Source organism: Rhinoderma darwinii, chromosome 1, assembly GCF_050947455.1.
Source record: "Rhinoderma darwinii isolate aRhiDar2 chromosome 1, aRhiDar2.hap1, whole genome shotgun sequence".
Taxonomy (NCBI): Eukaryota; Metazoa; Chordata; class Amphibia; order Anura; family Rhinodermatidae; genus Rhinoderma; species Rhinoderma darwinii.
Window position 1 is genome coordinate 108,071,239 of NC_134687.1, and position 26,455 is coordinate 108,097,693.

The window sequence follows — 26,455 nt, forward strand, 5'->3', positions numbered from 1 at the left end:
TTATGTGTCCATCTATAGCTTTTACACCTCCTGTAATGTGTATTTAATTGTCAGTCCATGCACAGCTAGAGTTACATTGCACTTAAAATTACATTTGTGTAAAACCAGCTATAATTTGTTTTAACATGAATGTTGACAGTTAAATATAAAGACAATCTATAAAGTGCTACCTGCGTTAAAGATTTACGTAGATATCAGTTACATAGTACAATATTATTATCATAATTACACTCCATTTGCGAGTACTCAAAAAATATTCCTGCATAGTAAATTTAAAATGACCAGTGTCTGCTCTGCCGTTCCTTTAGCACGATTATAGATATTTTGTCAATAAACTGCAGACACAGGTTGTCATAAAATGACCTGATGAACACAAACACATTTTTTAGATTCAGTTCACAACACGAATCCTTTAAGAGGACCTGTTATATACAGTTCGGTCCAGAATTATTTGGACAGTGACACAATCTTCATGATTTGGGCTCTGCATCCAACCACATTGGATTTGAAATGAAACAACTGAGATGCAATTGAAGTGTAGACTTTCAGGTTTAGTTCAAGGGTTGAACAAAAATATCCTGTGAAACGTTTAGGAATTGCAACCATTTTTCTACACAGCCTCTTCATTTCAGGGGCTCAAAAGTAATTGGACAAATTGACCTTACCATAAATAAAATGTTTTTTTTTTTATACTTTGTAGAGAATCCTTTGCAGGCAATGGCTGCCTGAAGTCTGGAACCCATGGACTTCACCAAACGCTGGGTTTCCTCCTTTGTGATGCTTTGCCAGGCCTTTACTGCAGCTGTCTTCACTTGTTGCTGGATGGTGGGTCTTTCTGCCTTAAGTTTTGTCTTAAGCAAGTGAAATTCAGCTCGATCGGGTTGAGATGTGGTGATTGACTTGGCCATTGCAGAATATTCCACATCTTTGCCTTAAAAAAATTCTGGGTTGCTTTTGCGGCCTTTTTTTTTTTCAAGAATGTACCAAACTGTTGATTTGGCCACTCCTAACATTTGTGCTATCTCTCTGATGGATTTCTTCATTTTTTCAGCCTAACAATGGTCTGTTTCACTTGCATTGAGAGCTCCTTTGACCTCATGTTTTGGGTTCACAGCAACAGCTTCCAAATGCAAATGCCACACCTGGAATCAACTCCAGATCTTTTACCTGCTTAATTGATGATGGATTAACGAGGGAAGAGCCCATGCAGTCCATTAAATAGCTTTCGAGATAATTGTCCAATTACCGTTGGTCCCTTGAAATAGAAGCAGCTACATATTAAAGAGCTGTAATTCCTAAACCCTTCCTCAAATTAGGATGTGAATACCCTCAAATTAAAGCTGAGAGTCTGCACTTTAAGCCCATATTGACTATATAACTGTACATTCAATATGTTTTAGTAAACAGCTAAAATGCCAAAACTTGTGTCACTGTCCAAATAATTCTGGACCTAACTGTAAGTTGAACTGGTTAACCCCTTAAGGACACGGCCAATTTAACTTTTTTCATTTTAGTTTTTTCCTCCCTGCTTTTCAAAAGCCATAACTTTTTTATTTCTTTGTCAACATAGCCAAATGAGGGCTTGTTTTTTGCGGGACAAGATATTGTTTTTCATGGCACCATTTATTGTACTGCATAATGTACTGGGAAGCTGAAAATAAATTATTTGTGGGGTGATATGGGCAAAAAACAGCGATTATGCCGTGTTTTGGGGGGTTTTGTTTTTACGATGTCTATCAGGCGGTAAAACCTGTGCATGTACACCTTATTCTGCAGGTTGATACGACTACGGCGATACCAAATTTATATGTTTTGATTTATGATTTACCACTTTAAAAAAATAAATAAATATTTGCTAAAAAAAAATGTTTTGTTTCGCCATGTTCTGAGAGCCATAACCATTTTATTTTTCCATCAATTTAACAGTTTAATATTTGTCGTATGGATACGTCATGGAAAGCCAGTGCTTCCCGCATTTTGCCATATCCATAAGACAAATGGTGGACATCGGCTCAGAAGCTGAGTCGATGCCACCATCCCCGGGTGTCGGCTGCATTTTATAGCTGACATCCTGGGGTAATGGCGAGGACCAAAGTTTGCACCGATCCCCACCATTAACCCCTTAAATGCAGCGGTCAAAAGAGATCATTGCATTTAAGGTGTTTGCAGCTCATCGGCACCACAGCAATGAAATTTCCAGGATGCCGGTGGCTGCAAAGGCTAACACTGGCCTCCCGGTATGCCTAGTATGGAAGACTTTCAGGCCCGACTGGAGGTGGGGCCTAAAAGGCTTCCGTAGCCCCAGGCAAGATGGCGCCGGCACAGGAGCTGAGCCGACTTCATCAGCGGTGGATGTCAGCTGTATGTTACAGCTGACATCCACCTGTAATAGCTGGAACCGGAGCTAGCTCAGATTCCTGCCATTAACCCCTTAGATGCAGCGATCGAAAGCGATCGCTGCATCTTTGTGGTTGGTAGCAGATCGGCAGGCCTGCCATGCTATAGCATGGTTGCCGACTGCTGCTATGGCAACAGGAGGCCTAACAATGCCCTCCTGCTCTGCCATTATGGAAGCCAATTAGGCCCCATAATCGGCTTGCTGTCAGTGAATGACTGACAGATCTAATACATTGCACTACATAGGTAGTGCAATGTATTAGAAAAATAATCTGACATTTGGACCTTCAAGTTCCATAAAGGCACTAAAGAAAAGTGTAAAAATAGTGAAAAAATAATTTATAAAAAATATAATAAAAGTTTCAAGTAATAAAATAAAACACAATTGCCCTTTTTCCCTTATCAAGTCCTTTTATTATTGAAAAAAATAAAATAAACCATACATATTTGGTATTGCCGCATCCGTAACAGCCTGAACTATAAAAATATTATGTTATTTATTCCACATGGTGAACGACCTAAAAAAAGCCATAAAAGACAAAGCCCGTATTTTCGGTTTTTTAGTCACTTTGCCCTACAAAAATTTTGAATAATAATCATTGGAATAAAAAATACATTAGTTTTACAAAAGTAACTTTATTGTGCAAAAAGTTGTCAAACACAAAAAAGTGCTATAAATTTGGTATCGCCGGAATCGTACTGACCCACAGAATAAAGTCAACATGTAATTTAAAACGCATGGTGAACGCTGTATAAAAAAACTAAAAAAACTATGCCAGAATTGCTGTTTTTTGGACGCTTTGCCCTACATAATTTAAATAAAAAGTGATCAAAAAGTCGCATGTATCCAAAAATGGCACCTATAAAAATTATAGCTTGTCTCGCAAAAAATAAGCCCTCATACCGTTCCATCAAATTTTAATAGTTATGGTTCTTACAACATGGTCACAGAAAAAAATACATTCTTTTTACAAAAGTAATTTTATTGTGCAAAAAGTTGTAAAACATAAAAAAAGTGCTATAAATTTGGTATCGCTGGAATCGTACTGACCCGCAGAATAGACTTAACATGTAATTTATAAAGCATAGTAAACGGCGTTAAAAAAAACCCCGGGAAAACTATGCCAGAATTGCTGGTTTTTGGTCACCTTGCCTCCCAAAAATAGGATAAAAAGTGATCAAAAAGTCGCATGTACCCCAAAATGGTACCAATAATTACTACAGTGCGTCCCACAAAAAAAAATAGCGCCCATGCCACTACGTCTATGAAAAAATAAATTGGTTAATGCTCCAATAAGTCAGGAAAAAAAAATATTCAGTTGTGCATGCCCGAGGGGAACATTTAAAAATTTGATTTACACCACTTAATAAATGCCTTGAGGGGTGTAGTTTCCAAAATGGGTTCACTTCTCAGGGCTTCCTTTTATTATTTCACATCAGAGCCCTGCAATTGTGAATCAATACTTCTTAAATCGCCAAATTAGGCCTCAACTTGGCATTGTACTCCTGAGCCTGGTCGAATGTCCAGGCAAAAGATAAGGGCCACATGTAGGGTGTTTCTAAAACCGGGAAACACAGCATAATAATTAGAGAGCGGTCTTGTTATGGTGGCACAAGCTGGGCACCACATATTGGCATTTTTATTCAAAAAAATCCCATTTTCACTCTGTAACATCGAGTGCACACAAATTTCTGTAAAACACATGTGGGGTTAACATGCTCACTACACCCCTAGGTGAATACCTTGAGGGTGTAGTTTCCAAAATGGGGTCAGTTCTGGGGGGTTTCCACTGTTTTTGGTCCCACAGGGGCTTTGCAAATGCGACATAGCGCCCAGAAACCAATCCAGCAAAATCTGCACTTCAAAAGCCAAATGGCGCTCCTTCTCTTCTGAGCCCCGTCGTGTGCCCAAACAGAAGTTTATAACCACAAATTGTGTATTGCCGTACTCAGGAGAAATTGCTTTACAAATCTTGTGGTTCTTTTTTTCCTTTTATTTGTAGAGAAAATTACATTTTTTTAGCTAAAGATACGTCTTATTGAAGAAAAGGTAGTTTTATTATTTTCACTGCCCAATTCTAATAAAGTATATGAAACACCTGTGGGGGTCAAAATGCTCACTACACCCCTAGATTAATTCTTCATGTGGTGTAGTTTCGTGAATGGAGTCGCTTTTGGATAGTTTCCCTTGTACCGGTACCTTAGGGGCTTTGCAAAAGCGACATGGTGCCGTGAAATCAATCCAGCAAAATCTGTACTCCAAAAGCCAAATGGCGCTCCTTCACTTCTGATCCTTGCCGTGTGCCCAAACAGCAGTTTAGGACCACATATGGGGTATTTCCGTACTCTAGAGAAGTAGCTTTAGAAAAGTTGGGGTTCTTTTTTTCCTTTATTTGTTGAGAAAGTGAAAAGTTTTGAGCTAAATCTACGTCTTATTGAAGAAAAAGGATTTTTTTATTATTATTTACACCGTGTTCCAAATTATTATGCACATTGGATTTAAGTGTCATAAACATTTAATTATTCGTTTTTCAATTAAACTCATGGATGGTATTGTGTCTTATGGCTCTTTGGATCATTGTAATCAATCTCAGACACCTGTGATAATTAGTTTGCCATGTGTGCCCAATCAAAGGAAAACTACTTAAGAAGGACGTTCCACATTATTAAGCAGCCCACAGGTTTCAAGCAATATGGGAAAGAAAAATGATCTCTCTGCTGCTGAAAAGCGTGAAATAGTGCAATACCTTGGACAAGGTATGAAAACATTGGATATTTCAAGAAAACTTAAGCGTGATCATCGTACTGTGAAAAGATTTGTGGCTGATTCAGAGCACAGACGGGTTCATTCAGATAAAGGCATAATGAGGAAGGTTTCTGCCAGACAAATTAATAGGATTAGCAGAGCAGCTGCTAAAATGCCATTGCAAAGCAGCAAACAGGTATTTGAAGCCGCTGGTGCCTCTGGAGTCCCGCGAACCTCAAGGTGTAGGATCCTCCAGAGGTTTGCAAGTGTGCATAAAGCTATTATTCGGCCACCCCTAAACAATGCTCACAAGCAGAAACGGTTGCAGTGGGCTCAGAAATACATGAAGACTAATTTTCAAACCGTGTTGTTTACTGATGAGTGCCGTGCAACCCTGGATGGTCCAGATGGATGGAGTAGTGGATGGTTGGTGAATGACCACCATGTCCCAACAAGGCTGCAACGTCAGCAAGGAGGTGGCGGAGTCATGTTTTGGGCTGGAATCATGGGGAGAGAGCTGGTAGGCCCCTTTAGGGTCCCTGACGGTATGAAAATGACCTCTGCAAAGTACGTAGAGTTTATGACTGACCACTTTCTTCCATGGTACAAAAAAAAGAACCGTGCCTTCCGTAGCAAAATTATCTTCATGCATGACAATACACCATCTCATGCTGCAAAGAATACCTCTGTGTCATTGGCTGCTATGGGCATAAAAGGAGAGAAACTCATGGTGTGGCCCCCATGTTCCCCTGACCTCAACCCTTTTGAGAACCTTTGGAGCATCCTCAAGCAGCATATCTATGAGGGTGGGAGGCAGTTCACATCAAAACAGAAGCTCTGGGAGGCAATTCTGACCTCCTGCAAAGATATTCAAGCAGAAACTGTCCAAATACTCACAAATTCAATGGATGCAAGAATTGTGAAGGTGATATCAAAGAAGGGGTCCTATGTTAACATGTAACTTGGCCTGTTACATTTTTTTTGATCGAAAGAGCTTTTGATTTCTATAAATATGACCTCCTGATGCTGCAAATTCAACAAATTACCATTTTAGTTCTCTTTACAACCTTTAAAATATTTTGATCTATGTTGTGCATAATAATTTGAAACAGTGCATTTTGAGTTTTTTACTGTTATCATTAGGAGATTTGTTCAATAAAATTCGCATTATACTCCAACGGATGATGGCTTGAAGATTATACTGACTGTCCTTTGCATCTACTATTTAGGAAAATCAGCGAAAAATAACATTTGCATAATAATTTGGAATGCGGTGTATATTCTCATAAAAAGGAGGCCCCAAAATTCACTAGGTGCTCCGAGGCCTGTGTTTCAGTCCATAAGCACACTAGGGCCACATGTGGGATATTTCTTGATAAAAACTGCAGAATCTGGGCAATAAATCTTGAGTTGTGTTTCTCTTGTAAAACCTTCTGTGTTACAAAAAAAATAAAATTCTGGAGGGGTGGGGGGGCATTCGCGCAGCTGAACATGGCAGACGTCTTCTAGCCAAGCTCCGCACCTTGAGAGGGCAATTCAGCTTATAATCTAGCTATCAGACATACTTGGACCCAACAGACGGCTGGAGGAGCTGACCGAATGCTCGGGCACTCACCTATGGCCAGAGGGAGCGGCAGACGGGGTTAGCAAACCCAGGCACATAGATCCGTGGCCAACATGCTTGCTATGGCGCCAAACCTGCCGGCTATGGGACCGCAGCAGCCGGAGTCGCAGACACAGCCCGTTTTATCTGCACTTTCGCAGGATTTTTCTGTACTTCTTAGGAAGCAACGGAGTCTGCCATCGTCACCTATACCGGAGGGTTTGATGGCTGAGGTCCTGATTCCGGACTTGGGTGCATAGCAATCATCGTCCTCACATGAGGTACAGTACCCTCTCCCGTCTGTATTACTTCCGCCCTTTCTGAGGACGCCATATTCTCCTACATCTCTAGAGCCATGCAAGCTCAGATGGGGGAGATCTGCTCTAAAATAGCTGCATTCCGCCTTGATCTCCATAAGGTGGGTGCTCATATGGAGGCCATAGAAACAAAATTGATTTCCACGATGACAAGGGTTAATCAGAATACTAGATTTATTGAGGATCTGCAAAGTCAGTTGGATGTGGCGACTACTAGAATTGAGGACTTGGAAAATAGGTCTCGATGCTACAACTTCAGGATCAGGGGGGTCCCTGAATCTCATACGGATGTATCGAAAGTGGTTCGTCGGTTGCTCACCACCTTGATAACCGATTTATCGGAATCTCATATGGAAATCGACAGAGCTCACAGAGCATTGACGGCCATGAGGCGGGATGGACGTCCTAGAGATATTATAGTGCAACCCCCCTATTACTCTGTTAAGGAGAACGTGATGGAAATGGCACGGAAACTTCCTGTGATCACACTCTGTAACACTGCTATACAGATTTTCGCAGATTTGGCTTCACAAACCATACAAAAACGAAGAATGTTACGTCCTATTCTGAAGACCCTCAAACACTACGCTATTACGTACAGGTGGGCCTTCCCATTTCGCCTCCTCTTTATGCATAATAACCGACAATATGTTTTTTCAACACTGCAGGAAGGAGAAGATCCTCCCGATGCCAGAAACTTCCAACCCATCTAACTCGTCATTGCCAGCTCCTCCGTTGTCTCCGATATGGCGCACTCAGGAAGGTCGTGACACTGCACCTCGTGAACAGCGAATCAACTCTCGTTGCTAACAGTCTAATCCTCCTTGATGTTTGGATGACTGATGATGGGACCTACTTCTTGGATTATAACATCTTGAAGGGTCGGTTTTGATTTCAGGTTTCTAAGACTAATGACTTTTGCAGTTCTCTGGTCTCTAGGGGACATTGTACCATGGGCATAACTCACTTTGAGGATTTCCACCTGGGATCTCGGACCTTGATTATCGGATTGGGTGCTGCATCGATGGAACTCGTTCTCCAGAGGTCATGGCACTATGGATATATATATGCCATGTACATGATGTGATGTTTGATTCCAGTGTGTGATCGCATTTTACATGTTTACATTAGCTAGTACCTCAGGTCTTCGATATCACCTGGAGTTGTTTATGGGGTTAACTGCAAGGTAGAAGTTGGGATTAGCACCCTAGCCATCGATGGGTTTGTTGTGGGTTACGACCTCCTAAGCATATTTAGGGATTGTATGTTTACACGGTCCACATGTGTTTATTTGTACTTAATAATAAGCTTTGCCTTCTCGAAGGTCTGCTGCCCCCCTTTCACAGTCCTTCTTGACTGTCTAGTCGGTAGACTATGTCCAGTACTAGATGTCTTTTATGTCTGTTCTGTATTTGTTTTTTTCACTCTCTTTTCCTCCCCTTTTTCCCTATTCTTGTACTTCTTCTCTATGGAAAGATACTAATTAGCACATGGTTTTATCTCAGGTTCTATGATGGCAACCACTGTGTCAACTAAGGCTTACTGCTTACTTACTCATAATGTGCAGGGACTTAATTCTCTGATCAAACGTCGTAAAGCCTTTCTGTATTATAAGCCTACTCATATTGATATACTTTTCTTGCACAAAACACATTTCTCTACCTCCTTCTGTTCCATCGTACTTTCATAGACATTACTCACAGTACTTCTTGGCTAGCACCTCTACTAAGCACAGGGATGTTGGCATATGGATGGCTCGGTCTGTTCCATTCACACCTCATAAGACGATATCTGATCCACATGGCAGGTACATCTTGGTCACAGTTATGTTGCATATTACCTACTATGCTCCGAATTCTAATCAGCCTTCTTTTTTCCAACGAATGTGGCATAAGCTTCAACCATTGATAGAGGGTCCGATAATTATAGCGGGGTGACTCTAATATTGCTTTGGATGCTTCTATGGATAAATCACATGCATCTCGGGTACGATACATCCCTCCTACTCCAACTAGCCTACAGGTAGCGCGCTTCTTTCACTCCATTGATGTTATAGATATATGGCAGGATTTAAATCCTACCGCAAGGGATTATACCTTTTTTTCCTCGGCTCATAATATCCATACTCGCATTGATCATGTTTTGCTTTCTATTAGTTTGCTTCCGAAGGTCACTGATGCTAGAATTTTGGCTACCCCCTGGTCTGATCATGATCCGATTGTGGTTAGTTTGTCTGATTTTTGTGGTAGACCTCCTATCTCATCTTGGAGATTGAATGAGTCCTTACTTTTGGATCAGGAGATAGTCAAAGAAATTCAAGAGGAATTGGAAACGTATTTCTTACTTAATAAAGCCCAGGACACTTCGGTAATATCCAGTTGGGCAGCTCATAAAGCTGTGATTAGGGGTAAAATCCTTCAGATAGCCTCGCAAAATAAGAAACGTTCTAAAGAGTTATTAGCTTCAAAGGAAAAATGTTCGCAGATTTGTCCAGTCTATTTAAAATGGACCCATCGGGAATCACAAAAACTCAACTTGCGGAGGCACGGACTGAATTGAATTTGTGTCTGATTAGCTGGGCGGAAAAAGTCTTAGGTGGTCTCAGCATAAGTTTTTTTTCTCAGGGAGATAAACCGGGGACTTTACTTGCCAGACGTCTCACGCCTAGGTTGGTTGACTCGACACCTCCAAAATTGCGCTTAGCTGATGGAACTCTTTCGCAGAACCCCACAATGGTTTTGAAAGCCTTTTACGATTTTTATACAGCATTGTATTCGGCACCATCTAGGTTTGATGTTAATAACGCTGAAGCCCTTATGGAGACTGCTATCCCTGCTAAGCTTTCCCAAATGGATAGAGAGGTGCTTGATGCTGAATTTAATTTGGACGAAGTGTTAGATGTTGTTAAATATCTGAAGGCTCACAAAGCCCAGGGACCTAATGGTTTCTATTCAGGCTATTATAAACAATTTCGAGATGTTCTGGTACCACATTCAGTTGAGTTGTTCAATGCATATCGGGGGGGAAATAGCTTGCCTCCCTTTTCAAATTTGGCTTCCATACATCTTCCTAAACCTCATAAGGATCATACCAACCATTCCAATGATCATCCGATTTCCCTTCTAGATGTAAAGGATCTGCCAGGCACAGCTTCTGTGTCAACGCCCATAGGTAATCAGTCTGCATCTGCTTCTATGTCTGTGAGACTGACTCCATCTTCCACCACTCAGGATGGCAGGCTTAGGAGTGGGAGAGCCTATCGCAGCCTGGCCAGACGGAGCTAGCTCCCGCCCTCTGTCTATTTATACCTGCCTTTCCTGTTCCTCCTTGCTTGTGATTCTTCTCGTTTGGTTTCCTGGCCCTGCTGCAGCTTCTTGAACTATTTGTCCCTGCTTCATACTGACCCTGGCTTACTGACTACTCTCCTGCTCTGCGTTTGGTACCTCGTACTCTCCTGTTTTGACTCGGCTTGTTCACTACTCTCCTGCTCTGCGTTTGGTACCTCGTACACTCCTGGTTTGACTCGGCTCGTTCACTACTCTTGTTGCTCATGGTGTTGCCGTGGGCAACTGCCCCATTTCCCTTAGCTTCTGTGTACCCTTGTCTGTTTGTCTGTCGTGCACTTATTGAGCGTAGGGACCGTCGCCCAGTTGTACCCCGTCGCCTAGGGCGGGTTGTTGCAAGTAGGCAGGGACTGAGTGGCGGGTAGATTAGGGCTCACTTGTCTGTTTCCCCACCCCCATCATTACACTAGATGTAGTTATTAAGATTATGACTAAAATTTTGGCGGTCAGACTGAATTCCTTTCTCCCATCCTATATTCACAAAGATCAAACGGGTTTTATCCCATTTCGCCAGGCGGAGGATTAGACGAGACGAGATGTGGGTATTATCTCGGCACTCCGCTCGGGATGGGATGGTACTTCTGGACGTCAATGTATGCTTTTAAGCCTTGATCTTCAGAAGGCCTTTGACTCTTTATCCTGGGAATATTTGTTCTTTGTCCTTAGTAAGATGGGATTCGGTTCCAACTTTTTGTCTATTCTTAATATCTTATATCGCTTACCTGCGGCAAAACTCTATTCTAGAGAATATTTGTCAGGAGCTTTTCCTATACACAGAGGAACGCGTCAGGGATGCCCTCTATCACCATCCGACATTAAGGGGGTGGAGGTGGGGGGAGTTGAATATAAATGTGCACTATTTGCGGATGATATCCTTTTATTTGTGTTGGCTCCCCTTACTTCTTTGCCGAATCTTTTCCATGTCCTTGATAAGTTTGGTGCGCTCTCTGGCCTTAGGGTTAATCATACCAAATCTGTGGCAATGAATCTTACATTGCCGGATAGGGTAATTAAGCTTCTCCAACTCAATTATGATTTTCACTGGGATGCTCGTAGATTGACATATTTAGGTATGAAATTAACACCCACTATAGCATCCCTGTATAATGAAAATTTCCCTCCACTTTTTAAACAAATAGCTGCGGACCTTACTAGGTGGTCTCCCCTTCATCTCTCCTGGTTTGGTCATATTGCTTCAATTAAAATGACGATTTTGCCAGACTCCTTTATTTCTTTTGCACGATCCCTATTGTGGTCCCACAGAAATTACTTAAAATGATTCAAACACTTATTATGTCTTTCATATGGGGCACTAAACGCCCGAGGATACAGAGGACAACTTTTGTTCACTCCAAAATTACTGGGAGGATTGGGAGTTCCTAATATTCGGCATTACTACCATGCGGCTAGATTGGCTCAGTTTACGGATATTTATGTACGGCCCTATTGCCCACAATGGACACATATAGAAATGACCGAATGTTCTCATTTCCCGTTGGAAACTCTATTGTGGATGGAGTCCTCGGATAGGCCTCCGGTCCTCTCCCCTGTGCTTTCTCAGATGCTACATTTGTGGGATTCTCTTAAAAAGAAGCTTCATATTAAATCTCCTCATAATCCTGTTATGACTATTGCTTGTAATCCTTCTTTTCCTCCGGGACTGCGCAGTTCAGAATTTCGATGGTGGTTTAACAAAGGATTCTACAGGATTAAGGATTTCTTTATTGGGGGGGGGGGGACATTAGAATTTTGGATTACTTTAAAGACTCACATTTGTTGACTCCATCGGAACATTTGAGATATATGCAGATACGCCATTTCTTATTAGCCTGGAAATCCAAGATGGAAGATGTCAGTACCTTGACTACCTTTGAACGGCTTTGTTGGCTCCCTAGATCTAGGCGTAAGATATCTTCTATTTATTCCAATCTGGTTACTCCTGTGGGTAAACTTCCTTACATGATCCATTGAGAGAGTGATTTAGGTTCTGAAATTGACCTGGAGCAGTGGAGAGAGATGGCGTGTCTGACATCGAAATGATCAATTAACACATCCTTGGTTGAGGCGGGTTATAAGGTCTTGATGAGATGGTATATGGTTCCGACTCGTATACCTCGATTCTATCTTTCTGTTGATTCCCATTGCTTTAGGCAGTGTGGTTCTGAAGGCACACTTTTGCATATTCTATGGGAATGTCCAATAGTCGTCAATTTTTGGCGTCAGGTATACCAGCTTATTCGATCCGTTATTCAGGCTGAGCCGCCAAATAATGTTACTACGGCACTGCTATGTGGTCCGTTAGTTCTAGCAGTTCGAGAATACACGCGTAAATTCATCCAATATGTATTTTTGGCAGCTAAAATTACCATTGCGAGGGCTTGGCGCTCATCTACACTATCTATGGAGATACCGATCTTTAAGATCTCGTGGATAATGGTCAATGACCACCTTTCACATGTATTGTCTGGCACTCTAATTTGACAGAATATGGCCTCCGTGGAGGAACCGTGCACTTCCATGAATACATAGAGATGGTTATGACCCCCCTTTACCCTATACCTTTCCTCCCTCCCTCCCACCTCTTTGTTATTGTGTGTTTTTCTTTTCTACTGAGGACACTTAGTGCACCTCTATAAGAAATGTGATGTCTATAATGGTTACCTATTTTTGATCCGATTGCATTTACATGCGTTATACTTTGCAGGATTTTTGACATCACAGATTTCATGTACTGTGAGTTTGGATAAGGGCCATGTTGGCCTAACTATTATTGTATTTCAATTTATGGGACTCTGCGATTCTATATTTTTGTTACTTTCTCAAACAAAAAATGTAAAACAAAACCTGTTCAATAAAAATCTATTGTAACTAAAAAATACATTTCTGCAAAAAAAAATGAAATTTGTAAATTTCACCTCTACTCTGCTTTAATTCCTGTGAAATGTCTAAAAGGTGAAGAAACTTTCTAAATGCTGTTTTGAATACTTTGAGGGGTGCCGTTTTTAAAATGGGGTGACTTATTGGGGGTTTCTAATATATAACGCTCTCAAAGCCACTTCACATCTGAACTGGCCCCTGAAAAAATAGCCTTTTGAAATTTTCTTGAAAATGTGAGAAATTGCAGCTAAAGTTCTAAGTCTTGTAACGTCCTAGAAAAATAAAAGGATGTTTCAAAAACGATGCCAATCTAAAGTAAACATATGGGGGATGTTAATTAGCAACTATTTTGTGTGGTATAACTGCCTGTCTTACAAGCAGCTGCATTAAAATTTAGAAAACCGCAAATTTTTGCAATTTTTTCTAAAATTTTGGGTGTTTTTCACAATTAAATACTGAATGTATCGAGCAAATTTTGCCAGTAACATAAAGTCCAATGTGTCACGAGAAAACAATCTCAGAATCGCTTGGATAGGTAAAAGCATTCCGACGTTATTACCACATAAAGTAAAACATGTCAGATTTAAAAAATGAGGCTGTCAGGAAGGTCAAAAGTGGCCAAAGAGGGAAGGGGTTAAAGAGGCTCTGTCACCAGATTATAAGTGCCAATCAGCCTCATACACTTCTCATTGTTTCAGCCCAGCATGAACCACAGCACAGTGTGATTGTGCAGTGAAAGAAGCTGGGCTGGAACAATGAGAAGTGTATGTGTAATGGCAGGAAGGAGGTGAAGGGAAAGTGAGCCCTAATCTACCCACCGCCCTGTCCCTGCCTACTTGCAACGACCCGCCCTAGGCGACGGGGTACAACTGGGCGGCGGTCCCTACGCTGTCTAAGTGCACGGGAGAACAAACAGGGAACACGCAAGGGAAGGGGCAGTAGCCACGGAACGCCGCGAGGAAACGGAGCGGTGAATGAGAGTCAGGACCAGGATGAAGTGGAGTATACCAAAGTGAGCACGGAGAAGGAAGCAAGCCAGGGGCAAAGCAAAGCAGGTTAAGCAGAACTGCAGCAAGGCAGAAGCACGGCAGAAGCAGGCTGGAGCAAGCAGCAGTGAGGCCAGGAATCCAGAAGAATTACAAGCACTGAGGAAGAGAACACGGCAGGTAATAAAGGACAGGGGGCGGAGCTAACTCCGACTGACCAGGCCGCGATAGGCTCTCCCACTCCTGAGCCTGCCACCCTGGTTGGTGGGAGATGGTGTCAGTCGAAAAGGTCTGGCCTCAGGTGTGGATTGATTAATCCCAGGAGTATACCTAGACGTAGTACCTGGCAGATCCCTAACAGTATGACACTGTTTGGTCACTGATTGGTCAGCCTCATACACTTCTTTACAACACCCACTTGGTCAAAAGTAAAAACACGCCCAGTTGGTCTTTAAGAAACTCATTAGCAGAAATCTAAAATTGCTCATAACTTCCTAAAAAATTATCGTTTTTCAAAATAAAAACCACTGCTGTTATCTACATTCCAGCGCCAATCACATTATGTAGGAGATAGGGCATTTATAATCTGGTGACAGAGCCTCTTTAAGGAAATTTTAATGCATTTCCATGGGACCATGCATACAACTGTCTCACCAGGGGTGTATTAAGGAGGGGCGAAGGGCCATTATGTAACTGGCTGTTATCTATTGGATTAATCCGATAGATAACAGATAGAAATAAACACCACTCCTGGCTCCTTTTCATCTCTGCGCAATGCCCCACTGGATCCTTTGCTGTCCACTTTATTTGCCTGGACTGTCCCCATTTTTTAAAGGCAATCCCAGCAAATATTTGTCCTGGACACTGTCCCACAAATGCAGGGGCTGCAGCTTTTTATTTTTTAAATTGGGCGTTACCTATTGGATTAATCCAAGGGTATGTTCACATGCTTAACCAAAAACGGCTGAAAATACAGAGCTGTTTTCAAAGGAAAACAGCTCCTGATTTTCAGAAGTTTTTTATTCAAAGTCGCGTTTTTCGCAGCGTTTTTAACGTCCATTTTTGGAGCTTTTTTCTATAGAGTCTATGTAAAACGTCTCCAAAAACGGCTGAAGAAGTGACATGCACTTCTTTTTCATGGCGTTTTTTTACGCGGCCGTTTTCAAAACGGCCGCGTAAAAAACGCCCCGTCTGAACAGAACACCGTTTTTCCCATTGAAATCAATGGGCATATGTTTGGAAGCGTTCTGCTTCTAATTTTTCAGCAGTTTTTTGGGACGTTTATGGCCCAAAAAACGTCTGAAAACACTACGTGTGCACATACCCTAATAGGTAACAGAAAATGTTAATTTATCACCTCTCCTTACTACTGTGCTCCTCATCTGCAGGCCCAACTCCTCTTCGACTCTGAGGGTAGCCACACGTGACAGTCTGGCTCTGGATATTGGGGTCTAATCTAGGGTATGGTCTGAGGTCCTAATATTGGTGTCTGGTTTGGGTTGGGGTCTGTATATTGGGGTTGAAATTATGGGGTCTTCTCTGGGATATGAATTATGGGGTATGCAAAAATTTTGAGGTCTGGAATGGATTATAGGGGTTATCCAGGCTTAATAAAACTGTAACTTTAACAGCAAATAGTGCCTGAAATCACTGTTTTGGGCAATCCCCTCCCTCTATACTATCCTCACTGTAAGGTTCTTAGGCCTTATTCACACGAATGTTGATTACGTCCGTGTGATGGCCGTTAAAACAACGGCCGTCATACGGACCTATGTAATTCAATGGGGCCGTTCATACTGCCATTGTTTCAACGGACAGTGTGAATGGTCCATAGACTCTAATCTGGGTTTCATACACTTGTGTGAATCTAGCCTAAGAGTGAGGAAATATACAGTAAAAAATTTATATTCTAGCAAACCTCATGGCAAGCCACGACCCGATAAACCACGCCCAGTCAAAACCAAAGTGTCCCTAGAATTTTTTTTTTTAAATGTTGGCAACTATGAGTATTAGAACTATAAGGCCTTGTTCACACAGTGCAGATTTTGCATGTATTTCTTTTAACTAAAACCAGGAACGGAACCATAACATAAGAAATATATAAAGGAAGGCCTTAGGGTATGTTCACACGCACTAATTACGGACGTAATTCGGGCGTTTTTGCCCCAAATTACATCCGAAAATGGCGCCTCAATAGCGTTGACAAACATCTGCCCATTGAAAGCAATGGGCAGACGTTTGTCTGTTCACACGAGGCGTATATTTACGCGCCGCTGTCAAATGACGGCGCGTAAATAGACGCCCGCGTCAAAGAAGTGACCTGTCACTTCTTTGGCCGTAATTGGAGCCGTTATTCATTGACTCCAATGAATAGCAGCGCCAATTACGTCCGTAATGGACGCGGTGTTCAAGCGCCTGCACATGCCGTTACGGCTGAAATTACGGGGATGTTTTCAGGTGGAAACATCCCCGTAATTTCAGCCATTACGGACGCTGTCGTGTGAACATACCCTTAAAGTGTCTCCTCTCCTGGATCCAGTTCTCGTTTTGGCTTTAAACAAAAGCATGCATGTTCACACAACATATTTTTTCAAACATATTCCGAAGTGTAAAACGCTTGAATTACGCTCTGAAATACACTTGAAATACACCTGCAAACAGCTTTCTATAGATTTAAATGGGAAATATGCTGTGAAGTTGATATAAAGGCGTATTTTTACGCTGCTGAATATAAAAATGTACGCCCTGAACAAATACGCTTAGTAAAAAAAAGAATTTTGCAAGCTGATTTTTCCCATTTCTCTTTGACACTTCAAAAAATACTCTGAAAATACGCCTCAAAATGCGTTTAAAAAATGCTGGCAAAAATAAAAAATGCTTCAAAAACACCTGGATTTTTTAGGCTGTTTTCTCTTGATACATAGCCTAAAGCATCTGTCCTTTTTATGCAGATACTGTAGCTGCAGATACTATTATTATGTGTAAAAAGTAACATAATTTACAATGACCGATTTTAAAGGAATACATAATTCTATACAAATACCAGATATTTAGATATTTTATACCCTGCCATACAAACTCCCATAGGCCTCTGCAATCATAATTCTTTGTGCACTGCTGCGTTGGGTAAGAATATCAATCAGGACGTCCTTGTCACAACCTGTAGAGGAGGGAAATGGCATAACATGAGTTGTTAACTTCTTTTTTTACGTAGACACATTTTCAGTTACAGGCGCAAGGCTATGTTCACAGGTGGCATTTTTTGTCTAATTCTTTGCTGTTTTTGAATTATTTTTTTTTTAACAGAGCCAGAGTCATTTGGCACAACATTTTGAGAAATTATAATGTGTGTTATTACTTGGGTCTGCAAATACTCAGAGAACTATCACGATGTTCAAATTAGCAGTCCCAAATAGGTAAATGACATCTACTACATCATACTCTACAAACATACTCTTTGGTGTATTTACACTGATTTTACCACAATTGCAGTCTTCTAAAACCTGTACTGCAATCGCAGGCTGTAAAACGGCACCATTCCATTCCACGTGATCACATTCTAAGGGTAGGAACACACATGGCGTATTCAGGGCAGATACACTGCGCCAAGCTGGGCAGCGTATCCGCCCTGAACATCGCAGGGAATAACGTCTGAAATCCTGCACCACAGTGTGGTGCGTTTTTTCGGGCGTGAGTTCCACTGCGTAAAAGATCGCACATACTTACCCCCTCCCTCCTCTGACGTCCGCTCCAGCCGCCCTGGATGACGTTGCAGGCCATGTGACCACTGCAGCCTGTGATTGGCTGGAGAAGAAGCAGGTAACTCAGGGTAAGTATAACTTTATTTTTTATTTTTACTTGCGATTTTTGCGACGGAATCACTGTGATTCCGACGCAAATATCGCAACACACACTACTTTGTTGCGTGTTTAAGCACCCCATTGAATCCAATGGGAAAACCCACAACAGAAGAGCTGCGATTCTGCAGCATTAATTGGCATTCTGCGGTTGAAGAAACCACACCACAGGTCAATTTATGTATGTTTTTTCGGTGGCATTTTTCCACAGTGTGGGGATGAGATTTGTGGGGACTTTAAAACACTGCATCCATTGCGGAAAGTCCACAGTGTTATCGCTGTGTGTGTCCGTACGCTAAGGCTGGATTCACACACAAAGGGGAGATTCACACGAACGTTGCGTTTTTGCGCGCGCAAACAACGCAGCGTTTTGCGAGCGTGTCAGCAGCGTGGCCAATGCGTTTTTGAACGATGTATGCGTGTAATACGCGCGTAAGACATGCGTTTTTCCCGCGCGTGGAAAAAACGCACTCAGCTGTTCTGTTTACGCCAGGCTTCAAAAGGGCCATTAATGCAATAACCCTGCTTCATCTGTGCACCTGTGTTAATTCATTTGTGTGCTTTGGATGCAACCCACTGTTTCTACCTGTATTTTAGTGAAGTTTGTCTGCCAGACTGCATTGATGCCACCTAGCTCTCTGGCCCGTGTGCTATTAGCATGGATGATATCCCGTAGGTTTGGGCAACGAGGTAGCCCTCTACGGCCACACCGGCGGAGATCAGGTAGGATGTGGGTTCACCCAATAGTGGCCCAACGCACCTCTAAAGGGCATTTTCATATCCTCTTTGCTGACCTCCGTCGTCACCCTGAGAAATTTCGGGCCTTTTGCCGCCTGTCTGTGCATGCCTTTGATATGCTGCTGGAGCTGGTTCGCCCTGGAATAACCTATCAGAACACAAACATGCGACGCTGTATTTCCCCCGAGGAGCGTCTCCTTCTGACGTTACGGTATGTGCAGTTTTGTGAGCCAGGTTACACCTTTTTTAATGTCCTTAATGTCCTAAACTAACATGTTTTCTTTGTGCTTTGCTTGTATGAATTTCTGTAGTTTTTTGGCGACCGGCATTAGCTACCATGCCCTTCATTTTGAATTCCTAATTGGAGTCTCCACTATTTGCGGCATTGTCCCAGCAACCTGTGTGGTCCTGTGGCAGAGATTGAAGAGCAGCGTGATCCCTCAGCCTACGGCCCAACACTGGCTTCGCATAGCGCAGCAGTTTGAACGACACACCCAATTTCCTAACTGTATTGGTGCACTCGATGGGAAGCACATCCGTGTGCAGAAACCGCCCCACTCTGGCTCTCGCTACTTCAATTACAAGCAGTATTTTTCAATAGTTTTGCTTGCGTTGTCGGACTGTAATTTCTGCTTTACCATCGTGGACATCGGGTCCTATGGCAGCTCGGCGGATGCACGCATTTTTCGCTCATCTAGAATGGCACAGCGTCTAATGTCCAACCAACTTGATGTCCCCGAGCCTAGCATCCTCCCTGGCACCAGCGGGCCACCCCTTCCTTATGTTATGGTTGCAGATGAAGGTTTTGCCCTCAGCAAACACGTAATGCGGCCATTTGCGCGGAGGGGCATGGATAACCGTAGGCGCATTTTCAATCAGCGACTATGCAGAGCACGGAAAGTCGTGGAATGTGCCTTTGGCATCATGACCAGCAAGTGGAGGGTCCTGATGACATCAATGCAATTGTCGCCGTCAAATGTCACATGCGTGATCAAAGCCTGTGTTGTGCTGCACAACTTTACCCGCATCAATGATGCCGCTCATGATGTGGAATATATGGGAACATCTGCACCCACCACCAGCCTGAGCCAGGCTGCTCGGCCTGGCCGGCCACCGACATGTGGGCAGCGAGTGCGCCACCAATTTGCCGAGTATTTTGCCAGGCAGGCTTGAGAAGTGACCTGCCAGAACGCTGCCATTTGAGTTGTGGTGAAGTTAATCTTATTTGAGAGAACGTCTGTTTATCCCTCAAGGCCTTTTTTGGTGGGGGGGGGGTGTGGGGGAGGGTTAGGGACTCGCAAAACTTGAGGCCCCTTGACGTGGGTTGCGAGCTTAAAGCTCGGTAGGCGCTTGGAATACCCTTTTTAGACGGCAGGAATGCATGGACATCACATCCTCTTGTGGAAACTATGTATTTCCTGGCCTATATGTATGTGAGCGTTTCGGGGGGAGTAAAGTTAGTTCTGGCCAAACACTAACTATACTAATTACAGCTGAGTTCCTGGTATTCCAAACCCCTTCCGAACAACGAAGACCTCAAAGATGTGGTGGAGAAATCTAATACCGTCACAACCTCTAAGGCAACAGCACCTCCTAGCGGTAGAGGCAGTAGAAAAGGTGTGCAAGGTAACAAAAGGATTGTCCACACAGAACTTCAAAATATCGAACTTTAGTAGTAGTCATGTTTGTGGCACATACTCGCCATATCAGCCAAATAAATACAGAGGCGGGAAAACATACCCGAACAAAAAAGTGCACCAACATGATGCATATACAACAAATTCCTAGCATGTCATCGATTTCTAACATGTGTCGGTAGAAAAAAAGAGCCCCTAAAGATTCTGATAGGCATGGGTCGGCGAGCTGTAACCCGACCGTTCCGCACCACTCTGCTGTCCCCGGCCCTGAGGAGCCTGTTCCTGCACAGCATATTGGGGTTGATACTGCGGGTGGTAACCCTGAGGCTGCATGTGAGCCTGTAAACTTGGCCCAGGTATGGAGTATTGAGGAAAGTGATGGACTGGCCCAGGCATTGGGGCAGGGGAGAGGTATCTTGGGGCAGGAGGGTATTGCGCCATCTGCGAGAAGACGGGGGCAGGTTGGGAGGGCCTTGGCACATGGGCACGCGCTGAGGGCATATATACACTACGCCAGTGCTCCAGAGAAGTAAAGCACCGGCCTGGACTTAGCGGGGGTGTCGCACAGTCGATTAAAGACAGCATATTTATTTGCAGCCGCACCAACCTATCCTCTGGTACCCGCCGCATCAAAGGTGCCATGCTCCGGCAAAAAAAATCGTGCTGGTCCTCATCGGCTGCACGGCGCAGGTACTCCAGAACACGGGCGTCCACCTGTGCAGCTGCGGGTGGGTTACCAGGACGTCTGCGGCGGGGTGCTGCTTGTCTAGGTGCCACTTGGTCCGGTTGTCCTGCTTCAGGCGCTGAGGCGACTGGGCCAGGATCCTCTCTAGTGGCCTCCGGGGTGAGGGCGACCAGGGGAGCAGCGGCTTCGGACGCCTGGCTACACTGGGGCCGTGCCTCCTCTTCTGAAGCATCCAGAGTGTCGCTAGTTCTATAATATAGGGGACACGTCAGTTGAGGAAACAAATGTCATGTGCAAACACCAAGGCGTTTTGGGGTATGTAACATGTTTGGAGGGTGACGTGGCCACAAAGGGACAACAACGAGTACTTACGGTCGCATGTCCATTATTTCCCGCAGGAACAACAGCTGGTCGTAGTACATGTAGCGCCGTTTTTGGGGACCACCATCTCCGCTACGGGCGCCGGATCCATGTTCTCGACGGAACTGGTCCCTCGAGCTGCGCCACCGTCTCTTTACATCGTCCACTGTATGATGAATAAGAACACATCATTGATTAAACTCAGCAGATGTGAGTGCGCACACAGACAGTGCATGTATAAACTGGTGTTATTAAACACACGTCTACACAAGAACAAGCCTAAGTTGATGATACTATATATAAAGATGGCACTGAACCGAAACGTTGGCAATGACAGGCAATTATTCAGCAGGGACGCAATATCCAATATGGATGTCATTATACACATCAATGGCGACACACAGATATCCACTCACCAATTTGTAGCCGGTCACGGGTGCGGCTGTCGGCCCACTCCTGCTCAAATAGCGCCTCTGCTATCTGCTCCCATGCTGCCTCCTTCAATGTGCGGTCATGGTACGACTCCGCATGGGTGTTCCAGACCTCCGGCCGCTCCTGAACTAACCGAATGAGCTTCCCAACATCCATCTGCCGAGGCATGCCTGCAAAGTGCTTGTGGTGCTTTTGCAAACGGTGTGGCCTCTTTTGCAAAACCTGCTGTCTAACCAACTTCCTGCTTTTCTGCTGGTTTCAACTAGTTAGTTCAAACTCATTTGCATTGAGACAACGTGTCCTGCGTGAAAAACGCGCGTTCGCAGCTGCTGCCAGCGTATGACATGCGTGATTTTCACGCACCCATTGACTTCAATGGGTGCGTGATGCGTGAAATACGCAGAGTTTTTGAACCTGTCGCGTATAGTACGCAGCGAACAAACGCTGCGCAAGAATCACGCACTGTTTGAACTGCCTCATTGACTTCTATAGTGCTGTGCGTGATGCGCAGAAAATACGCGGCCTGCACGCGCGCAAATCGCGCTCGTCTGAATCCCCCCAAACAGTGCTTTCTTGAGTGTTTAGTGGTGTTTTTGCTATTTGATTTTGCCCTAAACCGCTATGGTCAGATGTTACTTTAAGGTCTGTAACTAAATTTGAGAAAGCCTACATACGTTTTGGTTTGTGGTATTTTTGTAGCGTTTTATGGTCAGGGTTTTTTTTTTTTCAAAATGCAGGTATGGTAGGTTTTTTTCAGCATTTTTTTTATACGTTTTACTATATGACCTAAAAATGCATGTTTTACTATACAACAAAAAAATGCATGTAAAAATTGACATTGAATAAAAACACCACAAAACCTGTGCAAAAACATTATTAAAAGTGCTTGAAACTCATGGCCCTTTTTTACCTAAAGGAACACTAAGGCTGGGCTCACACGACCTATTTTCAGGCGTAAACGAGGCGTTTTACGCCTCGAATTACGCCTGAAAACATGGCTCCAATACGTCGGCAAACATCTGCCCATTCATTTCAATGGGTTTGCCGACGTACTGTGCCGACGACCTGTAATTTTACGCGTCGCTGTCAAAAGACGGCACATAAAATAACAGCCTCGTCAAAGAAGTGCAGGACACTTCTTGGGACGTAATTTGAGCCGTTTTTCATTGACTTCAATGAAGAACAGCTCCAAATTACATACGTAATGGACACCTCGCAAAACGCGAGTACGAGCAATTACGTTTGAAATTCAGGAGCTGTTTTCTCCTGAAAACAGCTCTGTAATTTCAGCCGTAATTTACGTTATCGTGTGCACATACCCTTAGGGGATTCTGAGTGAATAGAGGGGGATTTATTTAACACTAGAGGACCTCTATTTCCCTACATTACAAAGACAACTCTAATTTTAAAACTAAACAGAAAATACATAAAAAAGATCAAATAAAATCCCAGCAATTCCTTCCTTAAAAGGATTGTCAGGCCATGGGACAGTTTTCAGACTGATGATCTATCCACAGGATAGGTTATCAGTATACGGGTGGGGGTCTGACACCGGCAACCCGCACCGATCAGCTGCTCCAGCTTCCTCTGGGCACCGGATGTCTATGCCGGAAGCAGATGGCTCCAGTCACAGTATAGCGGCCGAGCTGCAGTCATTTCCAGTAAATAGGAGCAGAGTTGCAGTTCTGCAGCACGGCTGCTATGCAGTGGTCGGAGTCTTCTACTTCCGGCACCGAACACTGCATACCATGCATAAAATCTGGTGCCCTGTGGATAGGTCATCAATATGAAAAATGGTCCCATGGCCGGACAACCCCTTTAAAGGTTTGTCTAGTTTAGAAGACACTTTTTCATATACCCCATTAGGGCATTCTGAGATCATAAAGAGGGGTTCACTGTTCAGGATCCACATATCTAGTTTCTACTGTGGTGGCACTGCAAGGAAATTGAAAACACCTCCGGATTCCCCAACAGATTACAGTTAATCGCAGGGGGAACAGTCTGCAATTAGCTTATTGATAAGGAACCTTTAATATACTTTTTTTTTAACCTATTTTGTCTCAAATTGGGATTAAAACTGACAAATATATAAAGAAATCTTATATATGTGTTCCAGGAGATCAGCTATTCCCCCTCCTCTTGCTCACAATCCTGCGTCTAGTTGTGAGAAACTGGCTATAGAACGTGTAACTGTAGTTTCAGGTGACTTTTCAGAAAAAGCAGATGTGCATGTACTTGAGGAATAACACTATACCTGACCATTTTATGACTTGTTTGAGTAAAATAGGAATAGCATGTCTATGTAGAATGGGTGCGAGTTGGAAGGATTATTTAATCCAAGTGACTAGTAAAAGAAATCCACGCACTCATTGTTTTGCAATGAAGTTTCAGTGGCTGCACTTGTCTCCAAGTCCTGCAATATTTACTCCAGATACGATTTGACAAAGGCCTGGGATGGGTCAAAACGTTATTTTGTCAGTTTAAATATAATGTCGATTGGATACCGGAAATACAAAAAAAAAATGTATGTTATTTGATGACCAATAAAACTAATCTTTAACCATTATATGACTTGTATCCTGCCATTATCTCCAGTTTTCCCCTCTGCAGTTTTCCCCTCCTTTTCAAATTGTCCGTTTTCCCTGAACTCAGCTCCAGAGGGAAAAGAGACCAGCTGCTATGATGTCTCCCATACACAGCACACAAAGAGAAAAGGAGATCATGCTCCTCTGTCTATCTAACACACAAACACACGCAGCAGCAGCAATATGGGGGACATTATACAACAGTAAGTAGCAGTGTAGCTGTGAATCCAACTCTTGGGTGGGACAGTAAAACACTTTCCAGAAGTAACAACAATGTCTCTGTGTGTCTCTCTTTCTATCCCTGTCTCTCTCTGCAGCTGCTTCCTCCTCCTCCCCCTCCCTTCACCATAGACATGGATGGGCTGCATCTGTACCCTAATCTCTCAGTGAGGCTGATAACTCGTCTTCAACTCTGCCTCACTGAATATAGATTTTTCCAGTGAATTGAGAGCGAGTGATTAGTGCAGCAGGAAGAGGGAAGAGTCTGATAAGTGGAGAAAGTTATATTGTTCTGTAATAAGTATGAAAAAGTTTCGAATCAACTCTAAAATGCTAAGCCCCGCCCCTTCATAAGCCCTACCCTTAAGTCATTCAACAGCCGAAATGGAAGAGATAAGGAAATACATCCCTGTGTTCTATGCAGGATTTCTACAAGACTGTTTGTTTGTTTGTTTGTTTGTTTGTTTGTTTGTTTGTTTGTTTGTGAGCAAATGCATTTCCTGCATACTATTATCATTCATAAAGATACCTGTCTCCAAAATGTTATTTTTCTGTGCAATAGCAAATGTGATTGGTCAAAGCAATCACTGAAACTCCAGCCTTTTGCTAGGTAAAATTTCATGAAAAACAGCTTAACAGGACACTAAAGGGGCTTTTACATGGCTGGTTAACGACTGCCGATCGACGACATAGCAGATCGCTCGGTGCTCTTTAGCACTATTTACACGGAGGAAAAATTTCAATGTATTGGAATGAACAATGGCTAATACGATTGTGCATCCCCATACATTTGTATCTTGTCTGCAACACATCCCCTGTGTACGCTGCCGACAAGCAACCATTTTTTTTGGCAGCAATATGCGATCAGCAGATGATTGAGCATTTGCCTAAAACAAGTAAGAAATCTAATTTAATTTAATCTAATCATAATTTAATTTAATTTCCATGATACTTTTTTTCTGTTTGGGTTCCACTCCTGATTTTGGCTTATAAATACTGATGCGATTATACTGACCAAAATGCTGCTATGTCAAAGTGTCCTTACTATAAGTGAAAATGTTACAATTTGTATCTAAATTGTGCAATTGTCAAATCGGCTTTGGCATTGAGTGAGCCCTGATTGCATGGCTAATGAAATAAAAGAGTGAAAGATTAATTTGTCTGAATCTGCCAATTCGAGTGTTCCATCCATATAAAATTACCGATCACAAAGGGAATTGAAAAGATGTACAGCCTTGCATATGCTTAGAGAATAGGCTCCATAGTAACCATTCACTCACTTTCTGTCCATTTTTTTCAGTTTGTGTGAGTTTTATTCTTCATCAAGATTTACACGTAAGCATCTGATAACAATTGACCTACTACAACTATTCAACAGAAACACTTTCTTCTAAACACTGCTTGTGCTTATATGAAGGTTGCAGAAAGGGACTTGAACTGATACAACTAGTGCTCAGTAATGCTCGATACTGTGTATACTGGCATGGTTGTTCTCTCAAGGCTAACTGAGATATATAAGTACCGAGAGCTCATTCAAATCTTCACCGCTTCAAACTACTGAAAAGTGGGTAAATGCAAGTATTTGTAACATAAGATAAAAGTTCAGAGCAGAGACACTGTGGAGATGGAGACTACCACAAGACACTGGACTCCTGCAGGCCAGGAGTAAACT

The 26,455-nt window shown here is 42.9% G+C and overlaps 2 protein-coding genes across 2 annotated transcripts in view; both read right to left on the reverse strand.

Moving 5' to 3' along the window:
* Nucleotides 1-26,455, reverse strand: part of ANXA10 (annexin A10) — a 129,829-nt gene that overhangs the window by 57,688 nt on the left and 45,686 nt on the right. The window contains exon 4 of the mRNA XM_075847191.1: nucleotides 17,336-17,430. Within this exon, the coding sequence (XP_075703306.1) occupies nucleotides 17,336-17,430 (95 nt within the window). The remainder of the gene's footprint in view (nucleotides 1-17,335; nucleotides 17,431-26,455) is intronic.
* On the reverse strand, nucleotides 17,645-22,459 carry LOC142761482 (uncharacterized). The gene is made up of 4 exons (XM_075864647.1): nucleotides 21,964-22,459; nucleotides 21,560-21,713; nucleotides 21,240-21,436; nucleotides 17,645-17,829 (listed from the first exon to the last, which is right to left on the reverse strand). The coding sequence occupies exons 1-4, from the start codon at nucleotides 22,145-22,147 to the stop codon at nucleotides 17,645-17,647; spliced, it is 720 nt and encodes a 239-aa protein (XP_075720762.1). The 5' UTR covers nucleotides 22,148-22,459.

Bases quoted from the DNA above. Each gene is read 5' to 3' on its own strand.
- LOC142761482 (XM_075864647.1), bottom strand. From the start codon at position 22,147: ATGCCTCGGCAGATGGATGTTGGGAAGCTCATTCGGTTAGTTCAGGAG. The intron at 21,437-21,559 runs GTAAGTACTCGT...CCTATATTATAG, and splicing joins GAAATAATGGACATGCGACC to AACTAGCGACACTCTGGATG. The intron at 17,830-21,239 runs GTAACCCACCCG...TCCTACCCTTAG, and splicing joins ACCCCGCCGCAGACGTCCTG to AATGTGATCACGTGGAATGG.